Source organism: Panulirus ornatus, chromosome 1, assembly GCF_036320965.1.
Source record: "Panulirus ornatus isolate Po-2019 chromosome 1, ASM3632096v1, whole genome shotgun sequence".
Classification (NCBI taxonomy): domain Eukaryota; kingdom Metazoa; phylum Arthropoda; class Malacostraca; order Decapoda; family Palinuridae; genus Panulirus; species Panulirus ornatus.
Genome location: NC_092224.1, coordinates 72545708 through 72566967, shown reverse-complemented (window position 1 = coordinate 72566967; position 21260 = coordinate 72545708). Strand labels below are relative to the sequence as shown.

General features: G+C 40.8%; 1 protein-coding gene across 1 annotated transcript in view; it reads right to left on the bottom strand.

The window, feature by feature from the left end:
- Positions 1 to 21260, bottom strand: part of LRP1 (LDL receptor protein 1) — a 1167923-nt gene that overhangs the window by 522035 nt on the left and 624628 nt on the right. Inside the window, exons 41-42 of the mRNA XM_071663699.1 lie at positions 8780 to 8947; positions 8475 to 8573 (exon numbers count right to left, since the gene is read on the bottom strand). Coding sequence (XP_071519800.1) covers positions 8475 to 8573; positions 8780 to 8947 — 267 coding nt within the window. The remainder of the gene's footprint in view (positions 1 to 8474; positions 8574 to 8779; positions 8948 to 21260) is intronic.

Here is a 21260-nt window from a genome sequence, read left to right as displayed (position 1 = left end):
TTAGAGGATGTGAGTTTTTATCAAGAGTGTAAAGCATGTGTGAAATAGGTAGAGAGGAGTGTGAGTAGTTTAAGGTGAAGGTGGGCCTGTGGCAGAGGTGTTTGATGTTAAAGTCAGTTCTATATATGTTTATGGATGGGGTGGTAAGGGAGGTAAATGCAAGTTATTGGTGATAGGGGCAAGTATGCAGTTAGAGGGGGAAGGGAAGTATCAGATGTTGTCTGCTGGTGGCAGGCTCAAGTCAGAAACTGCAGAAGTTGGTGTCTGAGTTTCGGAAAGAGTGAGCAAGGAAGAAATTGTGAGTAAATGTGAATAAAGGCTAGGTTGTTAGTTTCAGTAGTGCAGAGGGACAAGTTCCTTGGGGTATGAGTTTGAACAGAAAAAAAATTGGAAGAAACAAATTGTTTCAGACACTTGGGAGTGGGCATGGCAGTGAAAAGAGCCAGGGAAATGGAAGTCAGTCATAGGGTGGATGAGAAGATGAAAGTCCTAGGAGCATTGAAAAATGTGTGAAAGAGAAGTTTTTGTCTGGAAGAGCAAAATAGGTATGTTTGAAGATAGAGTGGTCCCAGCAATTTGTATGGAAGTAAAGCATGGGAAATAGATGAGAATGAGCAGTGAAGGGTGGCTGTGTTGTAAATCAAATGTATGAGGACAATATGTCATGAAAGGAGGGTTGATAGAGTGAGCAATAAAAGGCAAAGAGACAACTATGGTAATAAGAAGAGTATGGTTGAGGAAGGTAGGGAGGGCTTCTCTGAACCCCTAAAATATGTATCATTACAATCAGCTGGAAGGCATTATCTTGAGTTACAGATACCAGATGCAACAAATATCTGAACTCCCCTTTCACACTATAAATGAACTATAATTTTCTTACATGATCATTCTTATTTCTTTTACTAGAAAAGATTAAATTTTTCGAAACCCATGTGGAGCATGGTGTGATCCGTCCCTTCCTCTATGGTGGAGCATGGTGTGATCCATCCTGCCTCTATCATGGAGTGTGATATGATCCATCCCTGCCTCTATCATTGAGTTTGTTGTGAAAAATATACAGACTTGCTATTCATTACACTTACACCCCTCATTGCTAACTTATGAAGGCTGTATCATCATGAATTACTGCTGCCAGATGTATAAGTACCTCCAAGTCACATTCTCTCTCTCTCTCTCTCTCTCTCTCTCTCTCTCTCTCTCTCTCTCTCTCTCTCTCTCTCTGCCTCAAACACATGACCATGCCATCCTCTCTCTCTCTCTCTCTCTCTCTCTCTCTCTCTCTCTCTCTCTCTCTCTCTCCTCTCTCTCTCTCTCCTCTCTCTCTCTCCTCTCTCTCTCCCCTCTCTCTCTCCCCCCCCCTCTCTCTTCTCCCCTCTCTCTCTCTCCCCCTCTCTCTCTCTCCCCCTCTCTCTCTCTCTCCCCTCTCTCTCTCTCTCTCTCCCCCTCTCTCTCTCTCTCCCTCTCCCCCCCCCCTCTCTCTCTCTCTCTCTCTCTCTCTCTCTCTCTCTCTCTCTCTCTCTCTCTCTCTCTCACACAAACACATATACATGTATGAATACATACATATACATATAAGGAATATAAAACTCATGCTACAAATTCATTTTTGTAATACTACTTTGAATATGTACTTGGCTTAGCTTTGTCACTGCTTGGTTCATCATCTGTTTCTCTTTGCTCTTCTGCAGCAACGTAATGGTCACTGTCACTCTCCTCTATGTAGAAAATAGCTTCATAAACTTCTATTGACTCAATAAGACTGATAAGTATGTCTGAATTGGCATTGTTACCTCTTTCTACTGCCTACTGGGCAAGACACGCTTGTCACACATCAACCTTCTGCTTCCCCAATGCAATGGTAACTAAGTAATTTTTAAGGTGTAAAATAAGGACTCAGCCCACAGAAGCAATAGGCAGTCTGCCATACATTAATTTTCAATGACAAACCACATTCAAGCTAATGTGTGCAATTTGAAAATGTTTTGGGATGTATCCATTCCAACCATAGTGCACAGCAGGAGGGTTTTAACTACATATACCTTCCATCCATAATAGAAGGGTTAATATCATAACATTCAGGTAAAGTTCATTGGCTTACTAATGATTTTAACAGGTAAGATTTGGGAGGGCTACACATAATGAAATGAAGTAGGGCTGAACTGAGAGATGCTGGAGGGATTGATGCATCATCCATATGCCTGCTTAAGAGTTTAATCATCAGCATTGTTTTCTGATAGAGAAGCTGTGTAGCAGAGGCACCCAACTGGACAAAACATTCATAATCCAGAAAGGAACTTTTTTTTTCCTGCAACCCAGGCATCAGCAAGTCCTTAGAATGTCTGGGTTTTGAAGAGTCTAGCATTCAGAATGTCCATGTCTGACAGTTTTCACTGTAGCATAATAAAAATCTTAAAAGTTTTGTATATATCTATATATATATATATATATATATATATATTCTTTCTTTCATACCATTCGCCATTTCCCGCATTAGCGAGGTAGCGTTAAGAACAGAGGACTGGGCCTTTGAGGGAATATCCTCACCTGGCCCCCTTCTCTGTTCCTTCTTTTGGAAAATTAAAAAAAATGAGAGGGGAGGATTTCCAGCCCGCCCGCTCCCTTCCCTTTTAGTCGCCTTCTACGACATGCAGGGAATATGTGGGAAGTATTCTTTTTCCGCTATCCCCAGGGATAATATATATATATATATATATATATATATATATATATATATATATATATATATATATATATATATGCTAGAAGCAGTGAAAAGTTTTTATCGAGGATGTAAGGCATGTGTATGAGTACGAAGAAAGGAAAGTGATTGGTTCTCAGTGAATGTCAGTTTGCGGCAGGGGTGCATGATGTCGCCATGGGTTTTTAATTAGTTTATGGATGGGGTTGTTAGGGAGGTGAATGCAAGAGTTTTGGAGAAAGGGGCAAGTATGCAGTATGTTGTGGATGAGAAGACTAGGGAAGTGAGTCAGCTGTTGTTCGCTGATGATACAGCGCTGGTGGATGATTCGTATGAGAAACTGCAGAAGCTGGTGACTGAGTTTGGTAAAAAGTGTGGAAGAAGAAAGTTGAGAGTAAACGTGAATAAGAGCAAGGTTATTAGGTACAGTAGGGTTGAGGGACAAGTCAACTGGGAGGTAAGTTTGAATGGATAAAAACTGTAGATATCTGGGAGTGGATTTGGCGGCAGATGGAACCATGGAAGTAGAAGTGAGTTACAGGGTGGGGGATGGGGTAAAAGTTCAGGGAGCATTGAAAAATATGTGAAAGGTGAGAACATTATCTCAGAAAGCAAAAATGGGTATGTTTGAAGGAACAGTGGTTCCAACAATGTTATATGGTTGCGAAGCATGGGCTCTAGATAGGGTTGTGCGAAGGAGGGTGGATGTATTGGAAATGAGTTGTTTGAAGTTGTCTGAGGACAATATGTGGTGTGAGGTGGTTTGATCGATTCAGTAATGAAAGTGTACGAGAGATGCATGGTGGTAAAAAGAGTGTGGTTGAGAGAGCAGAGGAGGGTGTTTTGAAATGGTTTGGTCACATAGAGAGAATGAGAGAGGAAAGATTGACAAAGAGGATATATGTGTCAGAGGTGGAGGGAACAAGGAGAAGTGGGAGACCAAATTGGAGGTGGAAGGATCGAGTGAAAAAGATTTTGAGCAATCGGGGCCTGAACATGCAGGAGGGTGAAAGGGGTGCAAGGAATAGAGTGAATTGGAATGATGTGGTATACCGGGGTCAACATGCTGTCAATGGATTGATCCAGGGCATGTGAAGCATCTGCGGTAAACCATAGAAAGTTTTGTGGGGCCTGGATGTGGATAGGGAGCTATGGTTTCAGTGCATTATACATGACAGCTAGAGAGTGAGTGTGAATGAATGTGGCCCTTGTTGTCTTTTCCTAATGCTACCTCATGCACGTGCGGGGGGAGGGGGTTGTCATTTCATGTGTGGTGGGATGGCGATGGGAATGAATAAGGGCAGCAAGTATGAATTATGTACATGTGTATATATATGTATATGTCTGTGTATGTATATGTTGAAATGTATAGGTATGTATATGTGTGTGTGTGGACGTGCAAGGTAGCGCAAGGAAACAGATGAAAGAAATGGCCCAACCCACCCCCATACACATGTATATAAATACACGTCCACACACACATATATACATACCTATACATCTCAATGTACACATATATATACACACACAGACACATACATATATACACATGCACACAATTCACACTGTCTGCCTTTATTCATTCCCATCACCACCTCACCACACATGGAATAACATCCCCCTCCCCCCTCATGTGTGCGAGGTAGCGCTAGGAAAAGACAACAAAGGCCCCATTTGTTCACACTCAGTCTCTAGCTGTCATGCAATGATGCCCGAAACCACAGCTCCCTTTCCACATCCTGGCCCCACAAAACTTTCCATAGTTTACCCCAGACGCTTCACATGCCCTGATTCAATCCATTGACAGCACGTCGACCCCGGTATACCACATCGATCCAATGCACTCTATTCCTTGCCCGCCTTTCACCCTCCTGCATGTTCAGGCCCCGATCACTCAAAATCTTTTTCACTCCATCTTTCCACCTCCAATTTGGTCTCCCACTTCTCCTCGTTCCCTCCACCTCCGACACATATATCGTCTTGGTCAATCTTTCCTCACTCATTCTCTCCATGTGCCCAAACCATTTCAAAACACCCTCTTCTGCTCTCTCAACCACGCTCTTTTTATTTCCACACATCTCTTACCTATACATTACTTACTCGATCAAACCACCTCACACCACACATTGTCCTCAAACATCTCATTTCCAGCACATCCACCCTCCTGCACACAACTCTATCTACAGCCACGCCTCGCAACCATACAACATTGTTGGAACCACTATTCCTTCAAACATACCCATTTTTGCTTTTGGAGATAATGTTCTCGACTTCCACACATTCTTCAAGGCTCCCAAGATTTTCGCCCCCTCCCCCACCCTATGATTCACTTCCGCTTCTATGGTTCCATCCATTGCCAGATCCACTCCCAGATATCTAAAACACTTTACTTCCTCCAGTTTTTCTCCATTCAAACTTATCTCCTAATTGACTTGACCCTCACCCTACTATACCTAATAACCTTGCTCTTATTCACATTTACTCTTAACTTTCTTCTTTCACACACTTTACCAAACTCAGTCACCAGCTTCAGCAGTTTCTCACATGAATCAGCCACCAGCGCTGTATCATCAGCGAACAACAACTGACTCACTTTCCAAGCTCTCTCATCCCCAACAGACTGCATACTTGCCCCTCTTTCCAAAACTCTTGCATTCATATATATATATATATATATATATATATATATATATATATATATATATATATATATATATATATATGTATATATATATATTTTTTTTTCGTTTTTTTTTTGCCGCTGTCTCCCGCGTTTGCGAGGTAGCGCAAGGAAACAGACGAAAGAAATGGCCCAACCCACCCCCATACACATGCCTTGATTCAATCCACTGACAGCACGTCAACCCCGGTATACCACATCGCTCCAATTCACTCTATTCTTTGCCCTCCTTTCACCCTCCTGCATGTTCAGGCCCCGATCACACAAAATCTTTTTCACTCCATCTTTCCACCTCCAATTTGGTCTCCCTCTTCTCCTCGTTCCCTCCACCTCCGACACATATATCCTCTTGGTCAATCTTTCCTCACTCATTCTCTCCATGTGACCAAACCATTTCAAAACACCCTCTTCTGCTCTCTCAACCACGCTCTTTTTATTTCCACACATCTCTCTTACCCTTACGTTACTTACTCGATCAAACCACCTCACACCACACATTGTCCTCAAACATCTCATTTCCAGCACATCCATCCTCCTGCGCACAACTCTATCCATAGTCCACGCCTCGCAACCATACAACATTGTTGGAACCACTATTCCTTCAAACATACCCATTTTTGCTTTCCGAGATAATGTTCTCGACTTCCACACATTCTTCAAGGCGCCCAGAATTTTCGCCCCCTCCCCAACCCTATGATCCACTTCCGCTTCCATGGTTCCATCCGCTGCCAGATCCACTCCCAGATATCTAAAACACTTCACTTCCTCCAGTTTTTCTCCATTCAAACTCACCTCCCAATTGAATTGACCCTCAACCCTACTGTACCTAATAACCTTGCTCTTATTCACATTTACTCTTAACTTTCTTCTTTCACACACTTTTACCAAACTCAGTCACCAGCTTCTGCAGTTTCTCACATGAATCAGCCACCAGCGCTGTATCATCAGCGAACAACAACTGACTCACTTCCCAAGCTCTCTCATCCCCAACAGACTTCATACTTGCCCCTCTTTCCAAAACTCTTGCATTCACCTCCCTAACAACCCCATCCATAAACAAATTAAACAACCATGGAGACATCACACACCCCTGCCGCAAACCTACATTCACTGAGAACCAATCACTTTCCTCTCTTCCTACACGTACACATGCCTTACATCCTCGATAAAAACTTTTCACTGCTTCTAACAACTTGCCTCCCACACCATATATATACATATATATATATATATATATATATATATATATATATATATATATATATATATATATATATATGTGTGTGTGTGTGTGTGTGTGTACGTGTAGGAAGAGAGGAAAGTGATTGGTTCTCAGTGAATGTATATATATATATATATATATATATATATATATATATATTTTTTTTTTTTTTTGTCGCTGTCTCCTGCGTTTGCGAAATAGCGCAAGGAAACAGACTGAAAGGAAACAGATTGAGAGGGTGAAGGCATGTACAGAGCATCAGATTGGGGAAGAGCAGTGTGGTTTCAGAAGTGGTAGAGGATGTGTGGATCAGGTGTTTGCTTTGAAGAATGTATGTGAGAAATACTTAGAAAAGCAAATGGATTTGTATGTAGCATTTATGGATCTGGAGAAGGCATATGATAGAGTTGATAGAGATGCTCTGTGGAAGGTATTAAGCATATATGGTGTGGGAGGAAAGTTGTTAGAAGCAGTGAAAAGTTTTTATCGATGATGTAAGGCATGTGTACGTGTAGGAAGAGAGGAAAGTGATTGGTTCTCAGTGAATGTAGGTTTGCGGCAGGGGTGTGTGATGTCTCCATGGTTGTTTAATTTGTTTATGGATGGGGTTGTTAGGGAGGTAAATGCAAGAGTTTTGGAAAGAGGGGCAAGTATGAAGTCTGTTGGGGATGAGAGAGCTTGGGAAGTGAGTCAGTTGTTGTTCGCTGATGATACAGCGCTGGTGGCTGATTCATGTGAGAAACTGCAGAAGCTGGTGACTGAGTTTGGTAAAGTGTGTGGAAGAAGAAAGTTAAGAGTAAATGTGAATAAGAGCAAGGTTATTAGGTACAGTAGGGTTGAGGGTCAAGTCAATTGGGAGGTGAGTTTGAATGGAGAAAAACTGGAGGAAGTGAAGTGTTTTAGATATCTGGGAGTGGATCTGGCAGCGGATGGAACCATGGAAGCGGAAGTGGATCATAGGGTTGGGGAGGGGGCGAAAATTCTGGGGGCCTTGAAGAATGTGTGGAAGTCGAGAACATTATCTCAGAAAGCAAAAATGGGTATGTTTGAAGGAATAGTGGTTCCAACAATGTTGTATGGTTGCGAGGCGTGGGCTATGGATAGAGTTGTGCGCAGGAGGATGGATGTGCTGGAAATGAGATGTTTGAGGACAATGTGTGGTGTGAGGTGGTTTGATCGAGTGAGTAACGTAAGGGTAAGAGAGATGTGTGGAAATAAAAAGAGCGTGGTTGAGAGAGCAGAAGAGGGTGTTTTGAAGTGGTTTGGGCACATGGAGAGGATGAGTGAGGAAAGATTGACCAAGAGGATATATGTGTCGGAGGTGGAGGGAGCAAGGAGAAGAGGGAGACCAAATTGGAGGTGGAAAGATGGAGTGAAAAAGATTTTGTGTGATCGGGGCCTGAACATGCAGGAGGGTGAAAGGAGGGCAAGGAATAGAGTGAATTGGAGCGATGTGGTATACCGGGGTTGACGTGCTGTCAGTGGATTAAATCAAGGCATGTGAAGCGTCTGGGGTAAACCATGGAAAGCTGTGTAGGTATGTATATTTGCGTGTGTGGACGTATGTATATACATGTGTATGGGGGGGGGTTGGGCCATTTCTTTCGTCTGTTTCCTTGCGCTACCTCGCAAACGCGGGAGACAGCGACAAAGTATAAAAAAAAAAAATATATATATATATATATATATATATATATATATATATATATATATATATATACATATCAAATCTTCCTTTCCAAAACAAATCATTAGCTTTATCTTTTACATAAATAATGTAACCAAATTCTTGGTATGGCATTACTGCTTACAAGGGACAAATGAAAATTTCTTTATCAAGAACTGATACCAATACATCAAAAAATTTTACTTACCACAATCATCTGGCTCATCAGAGCCATCACCACAGTCTTCATGGCCATCACAATGCCACATGTTTGGAATGCAGCTTCCATCATTGCATGTAAACTGATCTGTAAAAACTTATATTTAATGGTGTGGTATTGCCAGTTATTGTGTATTATGGGTCAATCATCAAACCATACCAAATGAATGTCAGTCTATACATCTACACAAGAAGTATCCTCCTTCAAGAGAGCTGATCAGTGATGTTCGAACAATTAAATCTGTATTACTCACTAACTTTAATTAATTACTGGATTCAGGTCCGGATACTTACCACCTACACAAGTGTAGACACATGATGCTTCATCACTTGGTGACAATGTGGCATTACCATCTTTACAGTCATTGTCGCCATCACAAATAAATGCAACTGCTATGCATCGCCCATTGCGACATTGATGAGTACCAGATGGACATGACGAACTTTCCAATGGTATATTGACTGAGGAAAATTTAGAGGACTAAGAACACATGAAACAAAATTATCTTCAAAATGTGAGGAGGGAGACAGAAAATACCATTTAAATAAAAATCAAAACACAAGGAACAATGAGCAATTATACCAATAAAGTAGAACACATGAAACAACTAGCAATTAGGTCAAATAAACAAAGTGTAAGTTACATTTCTTAGATTGAGGAACAACCTACTCTTCCTAAAAATTAATCTTAAGAGTTAACTCCTCACATGCCTTCCATCATGTACAGTATTTCTCCTAACAAATCTTCTTTAATTAGTTTGTGAGATAGGCAAATGCACGACTAAGTATTACTAAATATGCCATGGTCACAATAAATGCATACAAAAAAAGTAGCAATACATAATTGTGTCCTGGAGAGCTGCACAAAAAATTCTGCAGAAAAACTGTCACAATCATTCATTAAGCCATTACCTGACCATTTGCTTGTTATATTATTCAATACAACTATTCCACTTCCGAATACCATGCCACTTTCAGTTATTTGTTTGGAGAGGTAGGCTATCTATCTATCTATCTATTTGTATCTCTGACACCCAAGAGGGTGGCCACAGCAAAAAAGTCGCCACTTACATGCCTCCCTCACATGCACCATTCAATGCATTCTTCCACCAGTTCTCTCCCTCCTGTACACTTCCACACTATTTTCCCATGTGGTCTTCCTTGTACACTAACTCTAATGATATTGTCATACACTTTCCTTGTAAACTTCTCATCTTGCATTCTTTCCACAAGCCCAAACCACCTCAAAGTATTAAGTTTCACCAACTCTACCACTTCACATTTCATTCCCTCTGCATTCATTGCCATACTAAATCTCCCATACACCCCCCTTACTTCTTTCTTCATTCCATGTAGTCATACCTCGTGCTCCTCTCAAATAGCTCATTTCCATAACCTGTTTTCTTAATTTCTATGACTCATTCCATGTCCACGTTTTGGCTGCATACATCAGGGCTGGGAGGACTATGCTGTCCCTTCATCCTTTCAATATTTTCATACTCAAACCTCTAACCTTATCTATTATATTTAGGAACCAGTGAATCTTCTACCCTGTTCTGTTTTCTCCCTGATCTCACCTTTCATATATGCAAACTTACCAGTAATAACTCCGAAATAAAATTCTCTCACCTTTTCCTGTCCTTCTCTCTTCATGTCTATAGCACAGTTTAGTACACTTTCTTTTCTTACTCTATAGGGCTTTGGAAAATCTATATTTTTACTCTGTTTCCTCTCAAATACCATTACTTTACTTTTATTTGCAATCACCATCAATTGCCTATGCTTATAAACATTGTAAAACAAACTTATAACCTTCTGCAACTCCTCCTTACTCTCAGCAAACACCACAGTATCATCCACAAACAGGCTTGTCTAGCTACCATACCTCACCACCACACTCAGTTTCTGCATCCCCTTTCCCCTAGTTTTGCTTTCATCACTCTATCCATACATAAGTAATAATAAGCCACAGTGACAACACATCCACATGTACAGTATACCAAAACTCTTGCTCAACTCTCCATTCACTCTCACACATGCAGTGGCTCCTCTATAGAAAGATTTCCCATCATCCAACAGCTGTCCCCCTACCATGTATATCCTTGACACATTCTAATAAGCATTCTACTCTACTCTGCCATAGGCCCTCTCTAGATAAACAAAAGATACATACAACTTCTTACCTTTCACTTGATACTTTTTCCACTGTCATTCTCACAGTAAAATCTGGTCTACACATCCTTTACCTTTTCTAAAACCTCCTGCATCTCACTTATTATGCAATCAGACACTTCCATCACTCAATCAATCAACACTTTTGCTTACACTTTTTTTTATAAATACTTCGCAGACTTATTACCCTTTAATTGCTACACACATCCTTAGCACCTTTTCCTTTATATAAAGAAACAGCAGTAGCTTTCAATCAACCCTCAGGCAGAACCTTCTGCTCCCATGTTAAATCACACTTTCTTGTCTATACTTCAACAGATCTGCCACAATCCAAACCACACCAGGTGCCTTTTCTACTTCCCAACTCATTATTGCCCTTTCTACTTCTCTTGCACTTCCATCCTCCATATTCATGTATGCAAGAACAGCTGCTTCACCTTCTCCCACATTCATCAGTTCTTTGAAATATTCTTTCATCTTCCTTTCACTCCCTCCTTTTGATTCAGCAATTCCCCAGCCTTACTTATCATATTCACATTTCCACTCTTAAATCCACCAATATCCATTTTCACCTCCTATCCTTACATATAGGCTAAATCCATTGATGAATGCTTGCTCTCCCTGTGATTTAACTCACACCCTCCAAAACCCTAATCTACCATTACCTTGGGGTATCCAGCATTATTGATATGATATTGATATGTGATCAGTGACTCAGTGATGCCTTAAATGTGATATGGGATAGGCAGTGAGAGTGGCAATTCAATGATGACTCAGACCATGACAAGGGCTGATGCACATCCTCTTGCAACATTTCTCCACCATTCCCCTAAGGGATCTGAGCATAAACTTTAGCATTATAACATGGCCATATGAAGTGTGTTAGCTCAGTTTTTGTGTAAACCTTGTACTTTTGACTGTATTTCTTTACTCTTCTTATGGAAAACACGAAATATTAATGACACACATCCTCCAAAACCTTTGCTCTAAAACCAACCTGAGGGATCTACATGTTAACTACTGGGTTATTAAAGTACAGCCACATAAAATAAACAAGCTCACTTTCTTGGACACATCCTTTATAGTTATATGTAATTCTTTCATTCTATAATGGAAACAGAAAATCTGAATGATGCACACCCTCCAAAACCCTAATCTACCATTACCTTGGGGTATCCAGCATTATACCACACCTGTATGAAGCAAGTCTGCTCACTTTTTTGGAAAAATAAAGACCTTGTTTTCAGTATATATTGGAATAAACTTTAAGCAAGACACTTGCAATTATAGGTAAGACTGTGGTTCATCTTAAATGATGTTCCCTTATCGAAAAAAATTCTTACAGACTATATGTGTTGTATATTATGTATAGATATAGAAAATTCCTAAAAAATCAGTTCACTTCCCTCAATACTGGTATGAGCCATTTTGAGGTGAGAGGGTGGCCAGAATATAGTAATTCTTTTTCCAAAAATGATTTTACAATGGCCATTTTGCAAATGGAACATGCAGAGAACAGTGGAAGGAGAATGGTCTGCAATCACGATTACAGATGACTCAACTACTAAGGGACCTCTCCCAGTGCCACTCTTCCTGTCCCAAAGAAGACAAACTTTCCCTGCTCCTATATAAAGTGGAGTCTCAAGCTATCCATAGCCACCACACCAGACCATGTGTCATACCCAAATACTTTAAACTTTCATACACATTACTTCACTACTGGGATACTGTGGCCCAGTCACTGGAGGAAGTTTATGTTAAGTATACTGATGTACCCCTACATGTAATGTTAACAATGTAGCACATTACACTCATGCTCCTCTGTTCTGAACAAGAGTGATGTGCCCTGGGCAGTCACCACACATGCTTGTGACTACTTAATTTCACTTTGTATTTTTTTTTGTTGAAAAAACTTACATGTTACATCTTCACCAACAACTTTGTTTCACCACTTCTATATGGCATAGTCAGAAGGATCAAGAAGTGGTATAAAAAAGACTGTCACAGAGATACAAGATAATACCATAAATGCCCAATGCCCTGCCAACCTACACTGCCTGTGCCAGCTGCTTGTCTTGAGCATCAATGACCATCATAAGATTTCCATGACATACCGAGGTATCTCTAGTTATAATTACATTTTGTCCCTGCCTTCCTCAAGATATCATGCCGTTAACCTGTTTCCCCAACAGCAGTGAATCATCCTCACAACCAATGATTGTGCCCAGCTATCCATGGTAACAAGAAGGAAGGCATCAGAGGAGTTCAAACGAGATGGAAGAGGTAGATGCTTGTGGCACATTGGTGATCTAGACAGTGGCAACCATGATGGAGGTCGAGCAACAGCTCAGCACACTGCCAAGGCTGATAACGAGCACTCTGAGTTGCAATAACAGCTCCTACAGCAGTGAAAGCAGTTCTAAAACATGATGCATCAAGTGCTGGCCCAACCCACATGTGCTTAGCAGATTGAGGACAACATCAGGGCCTTGAGTCCTGACAACACAGACAGCACAAACTGCCACCAGCTGCTCCAAACACCACTAACCACACCTCACAAGCTCTTTTCCAACATCTCTCTCCACCAGTTTATGATGTGTAGTTGTGCTTGGTTGGACTATGTGAAACTGCTACAGTTGAAAAGTCAGCCACAATGCACACAACTACCACACCTCAGGTCCTGTCTCACTCTTGAAATAAGGACACCAACCTAAGCATGGAAGACATCCTCCAGCTCAACAAAACCTATCTTAAGTGCCAGCACAACATAGCCTTACATCAGGTGTGCTTTAATGAGCCCTGCTAGCATGAGGAAGAAGCCTTCAATAACTTTTACACTGTCCTCAGGGAGCTTGCTGGTGATTCAGAATTTTGTGAAGTCGGCATGGACAGAAGTCAGATGACTTGCATCGCATCAGGTGTCCATGACCACGAAACTCAAAAGCTCCAGACCATTGACCCTCCACCTGAACTGTCTTACACCCTGTCCTTATGGCACAGATAGGAGCCAGCCTACAGCACCAAGGCAGACCTGGCAGATTAGTCAAAGGCTGTTCAAAAGATGCTAAAGCATCACCAGTGATTGACAAATTGAGTCACCAAGCAACATGCAGGACGTCATCAGCAACGATATGGGTTGTGGTGCAGTGCTACATCCTGAGGGAAGAGAGAAGCAGTGTCCTGTCTAGGGAAAAAAGCACTTCCATTTTGGCAACATAGGACACTTCAATAAAGTATATCACAAGAAGTTATCTGATTAGACACATCATGGAGCTCTGCTGTTCATGCCCAACATCAGTGCAGAAATGACAACCATGAGACCATGACAGCTGCAAACACTTGGCCTCCACGAGTTGGACCTCTCCCCTCTGTAGATCAAGGTGGTTCTCGTGGCAAACATCAGTAAACTGCAACCTGTGGTATCACTCAAGACAACTCTCACCCTGGTATATGTATCAACAAATGCAACTGTCGATGTATTCAATGACACAGATGATATCCTGCTCTCCTAATACAGCCCTCAGCATCATCCCTGCTAACCACTCCAGACTGGTAAACTCACTTCACAACTGATGCCCAAATGATGTCAATCCTGATGTTCCAAACATCAAGCAAGTGAAGGAGGACTACCAAAAGCTTTCTAGAAATTCAAGGATGTCATGCTGGACACAGAGGAGTTTCAAAGGGGAACACAGCTATGGACCATATCAGACTTGCACATGAAGATCCATCTGCAGGAGAAGGTGCAGCCCATTGTACTCCACACTCCCTGGGCCATCCCCTGGACTGATGAGCAGACACCAAGCAGATGATAGGCAGCATGGTGCAGCAAGGGATCATCCAGCCACTAGGGGATGAGGTATCAGAGTCATGTCATCCCATGATGGGTGCAGAGAAGCAGAAGGGAGATGTCTTTATCACCAAGAAATTCAAAAAGCTGAATAAACAAGTTTTGCAAAATGCCCACCCTGCCCCCAGCACTTCATAACACCATCATGGAAGTCATCCCTGCTTCAAATATTTCACCAAAATGGATGCGATACTGGGATACTGGTAGCCCCTGCCAGCAGAGAAGGTACATCCACTCAGTACTTTCATCATGCCATGAGGATATTACAAATTTTTATGTGGCCCCATGAGATTCATGTCTACAGGAGATGAATTTGGCAGATGTAGTTACATCATATTTGCAGTTGTCAACTTCTTTGCCAAGGTCATGGATGACACACTTGTCTGGGACTTGACCTATAAGCTCCACCTTCAGTGAGTCTAGGGGATACTTTGATGATGCAGCAAACATAGCATAACCATGGACCACAGCAAAGCATGTCTGCCAAATTCCATCAGCATGACATCACAGCCAAGGGTGTGACTGCAGACTCAGGTAAGGTGAGTGCTATCATGGAATTCACCACCCCCTCCATCATGGACCTCATGTCATTCATGGATCTCATGAGCCAGAAAGCTGACTTCATCCAGAGTAAAGCAGCAGCAGCAGACACCAACCACTCTCTTCTCAACCACAAGAATGACTTCATGTGGACCCCTAACCAACAAGCATCATTTGAGAAAATGAAACAAGCCCTGGCCTTGACTCCAGTTCTTGCTCACTCAAATCCCATCTTTCCTACAGTGTTACAGACAGATGCATCACATCTGAAAGGAGTGGGTTATGCCCTTCTGCAGCCATATGGTGACAAGTGGAGGCTGGTGCAGTGTGGCTCTCAGAAAAAAGCACTCACCATCAACAGAAATCAGAAAACAAATCCAAACCCTACATAACATCAAAACTAGCCTAATCAATAAAACACAAACTGAAAAACTGGCACTCCTTCCTTAACACAACAGGAAAGTTGAAAAAACCTACACAATATCCTTCCAGAAACAAACTGCCCACCCACCCTTCACTTCTACTGATACAAGCAACGTAATTAAAACCTTAATAAACTCTTCTCCTTCAAGCCCTGACAATATATCAAACTTTAACTTAAAACACTTTGGCACATTAGCAATCCAGGCACTTGGCATATCTTTAACCTCTCCCTGGCAAGACAACAAAATTTGTCAGCATAATGCCAATCTTAAAACCCTCCAAACAAAACCTAATAACCTTGCTTTTATTCATGTTCATTCTCCATTCACACACACTATTCCAAACTCACTCACCAGCCTCTATAGTTTCTCAATCAAATCCACCACCTGTGCTGCATCATCAGCAAACGACAACTGACACTTCCCAAGGCATTTCATCCTCCACAGACAGCATACTCACCACTATCTCCAAGAATTTTGCATTTGCTTCTATCACCACCCCATCCATAAACAAATTCAACAACCATAGTGACATTACACACCCCTGCTACAGACCATCCTTCTCTTGGAACCATTCATTCTCCTCTCATCCTACTCAAATGCAAGCCTTACACTCTTGATGAAAACTTCTTAATGCTTCATGCAGCTTTCCTCCCACACCATATACTCTTAAAACCTTCCACAAAGCATCTCTGTCAACCCTATCATGTACCTTCTCCATATTCATAAATGTTCTTTAAAGCAAACACCTGATCCATACATCCTCTACCACTTCAGACACCACACTGTTCTTCCCTAATCTAATGCTCTGTACATGCCTTCACCCTCTCAATCAATATCCTCCCACTCAACTTACCAGGTATATTCAACAAACTTATACCTCTGTAGTTTTTTAACTTTTTTTGAGCACCCACCTTTATCCCCCTTGCCTTTATACAACGGCATTATATATCCATTCCGGCAATCCTCAGGAAACTCATCATGATCTATACATACAAAGAAAATCTTTACCAACCAATCAAGAAAACAGTGTATGTACATACGTATACATACACATACACAAACGTATTCATATATACACATGTACATCATACTTACTTGCCTTCATCTATTCCTATCGCCACCCCGCCACACAGAAAACAGCATCCCTACCCCCCACTTCAACGAGGCAGCGAAAGGAAAACAAACAAAAAAGCCACATTCGATCACACTCAGTCTCTTGCTTTCATGTGTAATGCATGAAACCGCAGCCCCCATCCACATCAGGCCCCACAGACCTTTCCATTCTATATATAAATGTATAAAAGAAAGAGGCAGGAGTTCAAGAGAAAGGTACAAGAGGTGAAAAAGAGGGCAAATGAGAGTTGGAGTGAGAGAGTATCATTAAATTTTAGGGAGAAAGAAGATGTCTTGGAAGGAGGTAAATAAAGTGTGTAAGACAAGAGAACAAATGGGAACATCGGTGAAGGGGGCTAATGGGGAAGTAATAATAAGTAGTGATGAAATGAGAAGGAGATGGAGTAAGTGTCTTGAAGGTTTGTTGAATGTGTTTGATGATAGAGTGGCAGATATAGGGTGTTTTGGTTGAGGCAGTGTGCGAAGTGAGAGGGTCAGGAAGAATGGTTTGGTAAACAGAGAAGAGGTAGTAAAAGCTTTGCAAAAGATCAAAGCCAGCAAGGTGGCAGGTTTGGATGGTTTTCCAGTGGAATTCATTAAAAAAGGGGTGACTTTGTTGTTGACTGGTTGGTGAGGATATTCATTGTATGTATGGTTCATGGTGAAGTGCCTGAGGATTGGTGGAATGCATGCATAGTGCCATTGTACAAAGGTAAAGGGGATAAAGGTGAGTGTTCAAATTACAGAGGTATAAGTTTGTTGAGGATTCCTGGGAGGGTATTGATTGAGAGGGTTAAGGCATGTACACAGCATCAGATTGGGGAAGAGCAGTGTGGTTTCAGAAGTGGTAGAGGATGTGTAGATCAGGTGTTTGCTTTGAAGAATGCATGTGAGAAGTACTTGGAAAAACAAATGGATTTGTATGTGGCATATATGGATCTGGAGAAGGCATATGATAGAACTGATAGAGATGCTCAGTGGAAGGTATTAAGAGTATATGGTGTGGGAGGTAAGTTGCTAGAAGCAGTAAAAAGTTTTTATCGAGGATGTAAGGCATGTGTACGAGTAGGAAGAGAGGAAAGTGATTGGTTCCCAGTGAATGTCAGTCTGCGGCAGGGGTGCATGATGTCTCCATGGTTTTTGTAATTTGTTTATGCATGGGTTTGTTAGGGAGGTGAATGCAAGAGTTTTGGAGAGAGGGGCAAATATGCAGTCTGTTGTGGATGAGGGCGCTTGGGAAGTGAGTCAGTTGTTGTTCGCTGATGATACAGCACTGGTGGCTGATTCAGGTGAGAAACTGCAGAAGTTAGTGACTGAGTTTGGTAAAGTGTGTGAAAGAAAGCTGAGAGTAAATGTGATTAAGAGCAAGATTATTGGGTTCAGTAGGGTTGAGGGGCAAGTCAATTGGGAAGTAAGTTTGAATGGAGAAAAACTGGAGGAAGTGAAGTGTATTACTTATCTGAAAGTGGATTTAGCAGTAGATGGAACCATGGAAGTGAGTCACAGGGTGGGGAGGGAGCGAAGGTTCTGGGAGTGGTGAAGAATGTGTGGAAGGCAAGAACATTATCTCGGGGAGCAAAAATGGGTATGTTTGAAGGAATAGTGGTTCCAACAATGTTATATAGTTGCGAGGCGTGGGCTATAGATAGGGTTGTGCTTAGGAGGGTGGATGTGTTGTAAATGAGATGTTTGAGGACAATATGTGGTGTGAGGTGGCTTGACCATGAAAGTATTGAAATGGTAAGAGAAATATGTCATAGTAAAAAGAGTGTGGTTGAGAGAGCAGAAGAGGGTGTATTGAAATGGTTTGGTCATATGGAGAGAATGAGTGAGGAAAGATTGACAAAGAGGCTATATGTGTTAGAGATGGGGGGGACAAGGAGAAGTGGGAGACCAAACTGGAGGTGGAAGGATGGAGTGAAAAAGATATTGAGCAATCAGGGCCTGAACATACAGGAAGGTGAAAGGTGTGCAAGGAATAGAGTGAATTGGAATGATGTCAACGTGCTGTCAATGGATTGAACCAGGGCATGTGAAGTGTCTGGGGTAAACCATGGAAAGTTTTGAGGGGCCTAGATGTGGAAAGGGAGCTGTGGTTTCGGGGCATTATACATGACAGCTAGAGACTGAGTGTGAACGAATGTGGCCTTTGTTGTCTTTTCCTAGCACTACCTTGTGCACATGCAGGGGGAGGGGGTTGTCATTTCATGTGTGCCAGGGTGGCGATGGGAATGAATAAGGGCAGACAGTATGAATTATGTACATGTGTATATATGTATATGTCTGTGTGTGTATATATATGTATACGTTGAGATGTATAGGTATGTATATGTGCTGTGTGTGGATGTGTATGTATATACATGAGTATGTGGGTGGGTTGGGCCATTCTTCTGTCTGTTTCCTTGCGCTACCTCGCTAACGCAGGAGACAGCGACAAAGTATAATAAATAGAATAAATAAATTTTTTTTTTCATACTATTCGCCATTTCCCGCGATAGCGAGGTAGCGTTAAGAACAGAGGACTGGGCCTTTGAGGGAATATCCTCACCTGGCCCCCTTCTCTGTTCCTTCTTTTGGAAAATTTAAAAAAAAACGAGAGGGGAGGATTTCCAGCCCCCCGCTCCCTTCCCTTTTAGTCGCCTTCTACGACACGCAGGGAATACGTGGGAAGTATTCTTTCTCCCCTATCCCCAGGGATATATATATATATATATATATATATATATATATATATATATATATATATATATATATATATATATATATATATAAGAATAAATAAATATAAACTAAATTTATTCAAAGGTCACTGAATGACCTTGAAATGGTATGCAATTTTTTCCATGACATAAACATGACTGGCATTAGTTTTAAGTGACTGAATGAGACCTACAAACCAAGAATGCAAGCTAGTGTTTCTCCATTATGTCATATCTCTATCTGAGCTTTACTATAAATGATACAGATATCATTAATCTTTACAAATGCACCTAAAAACATGATATCTACTTTTCACTTGATTTCATATGAAATATGCTTATTTTCATTGTTATAAATAAAATATTGATGTACTCTTCAGAACCATTTTAACAAAAAAAAAATAAAAATGGCATTTCTGTCTGAATTGCAATGTATTTCATTAAAAAATATGTAAACATGTTTGATGCTAGCATGAAGTATATATAATAAGACCCCAAGTGGGATATTCACATGGCCCAAGACCTTAGAGTATTAATTAAGGACTAAGCTATTTCTGAAAAACAAAGGCAAATATAATGAACACAATGTATATCAGTGAACAATAATATGGTACAGAAAAGATGAAAAAAGAGGTGAAAACAAAAAGAATACAAGCATCAGAAGACAGGTGTATGTGTTGACAAATCTGTCAAGGAATGCAATGAAAGACAAGGTTTTAATATATTCTACACAGGAGGCCTACAGAAACACAAGATACCAATAAAGAAAATGTTGCATTATCTTTCTACTCAGGCATGTCCTATCAAGGAATATTCTTCAAACTCACAACAGCCAAGTTCATCAGTTGTGTCAGAACAATCTACTTCCCAGTCACAACGCCAGGATGTAGGCAGGCAACGACTTGTGTCACAGAGAAACATGTGTTGGGGGCAAGTACCATTCTGGCCTTCAACAAGTAAGCAACATTAAAGAATAAATGTACATACACCAGAGCATGCAAAGAGATTTGATGAAAAACAAAACAACTCAAGCAGGAAAGATTTTAATAACAAGGGTCACAAGACAAGTGTGAAGTAATGCATAACATGCCAGGAAATTAAATGTTACTTTGATGGTAGCATAACAGCCAGTTGTGAAATCCAACATTCAAGATGAAAAGGTTACCATCATTTGTATAACAGCAGATACAGACAAGAGATAGATATCCAATATGTGTACAGTAGTTGTCCATTACCACATCACCAAGTTCAGACATAGAATAAGGAGAAAAAGTTAAAATACATGAGTGCAGTTGAAGAGTAAACTTAATGTATAAGTTTGGCTAACCATACTCTTTAATATATTTGAAGCAACTTTTCATTCCAATGCCTTTTCCATTGAGAAAACAAAATATTACATGTAAAACTAAACACAATCAAATTTCTTATTTAGCTCTGATAGTCTTTTCATACACACTTAAAGGTTTATTGAAACTAATGGTCACAACCTGCACTTTATGAAAAGATGATGACCTGAAAGATTTGCAGAAACTGATGAAAGTGCTATAAAGTAACAAGTTTTCTACCGAATCCCTTTGCACTCTAAAACTACATTTTACACACTTAAACACCCCTGAGATATTGATATCTAGCATTCAGTAACTTTTTTTAATCAACAGTCAAAATTATTAGTTCATCTCATCTTGATTATAATGGCATTCCCAAAGACATTATTGTCATGATCAAGTTTGGTAAGAGCTTTCTCTTTGTAATCCATCTGGTTACTGATGCCACTTAACAGCAGCAAAACAAGCTAGCCTTGGATTTAGCATAATATCCAACTATAAGCAGGAAACAATAACACTGTAACCTTGCTCAGTACCTAGAAATGAAGCTGAGACTACATATAGTAAATACATGATTAGGGCAAGTTACATCACAATGTAGTATCTAACTTCATGTTATGTAAATATATGTACAGAATATGTAATCCATTT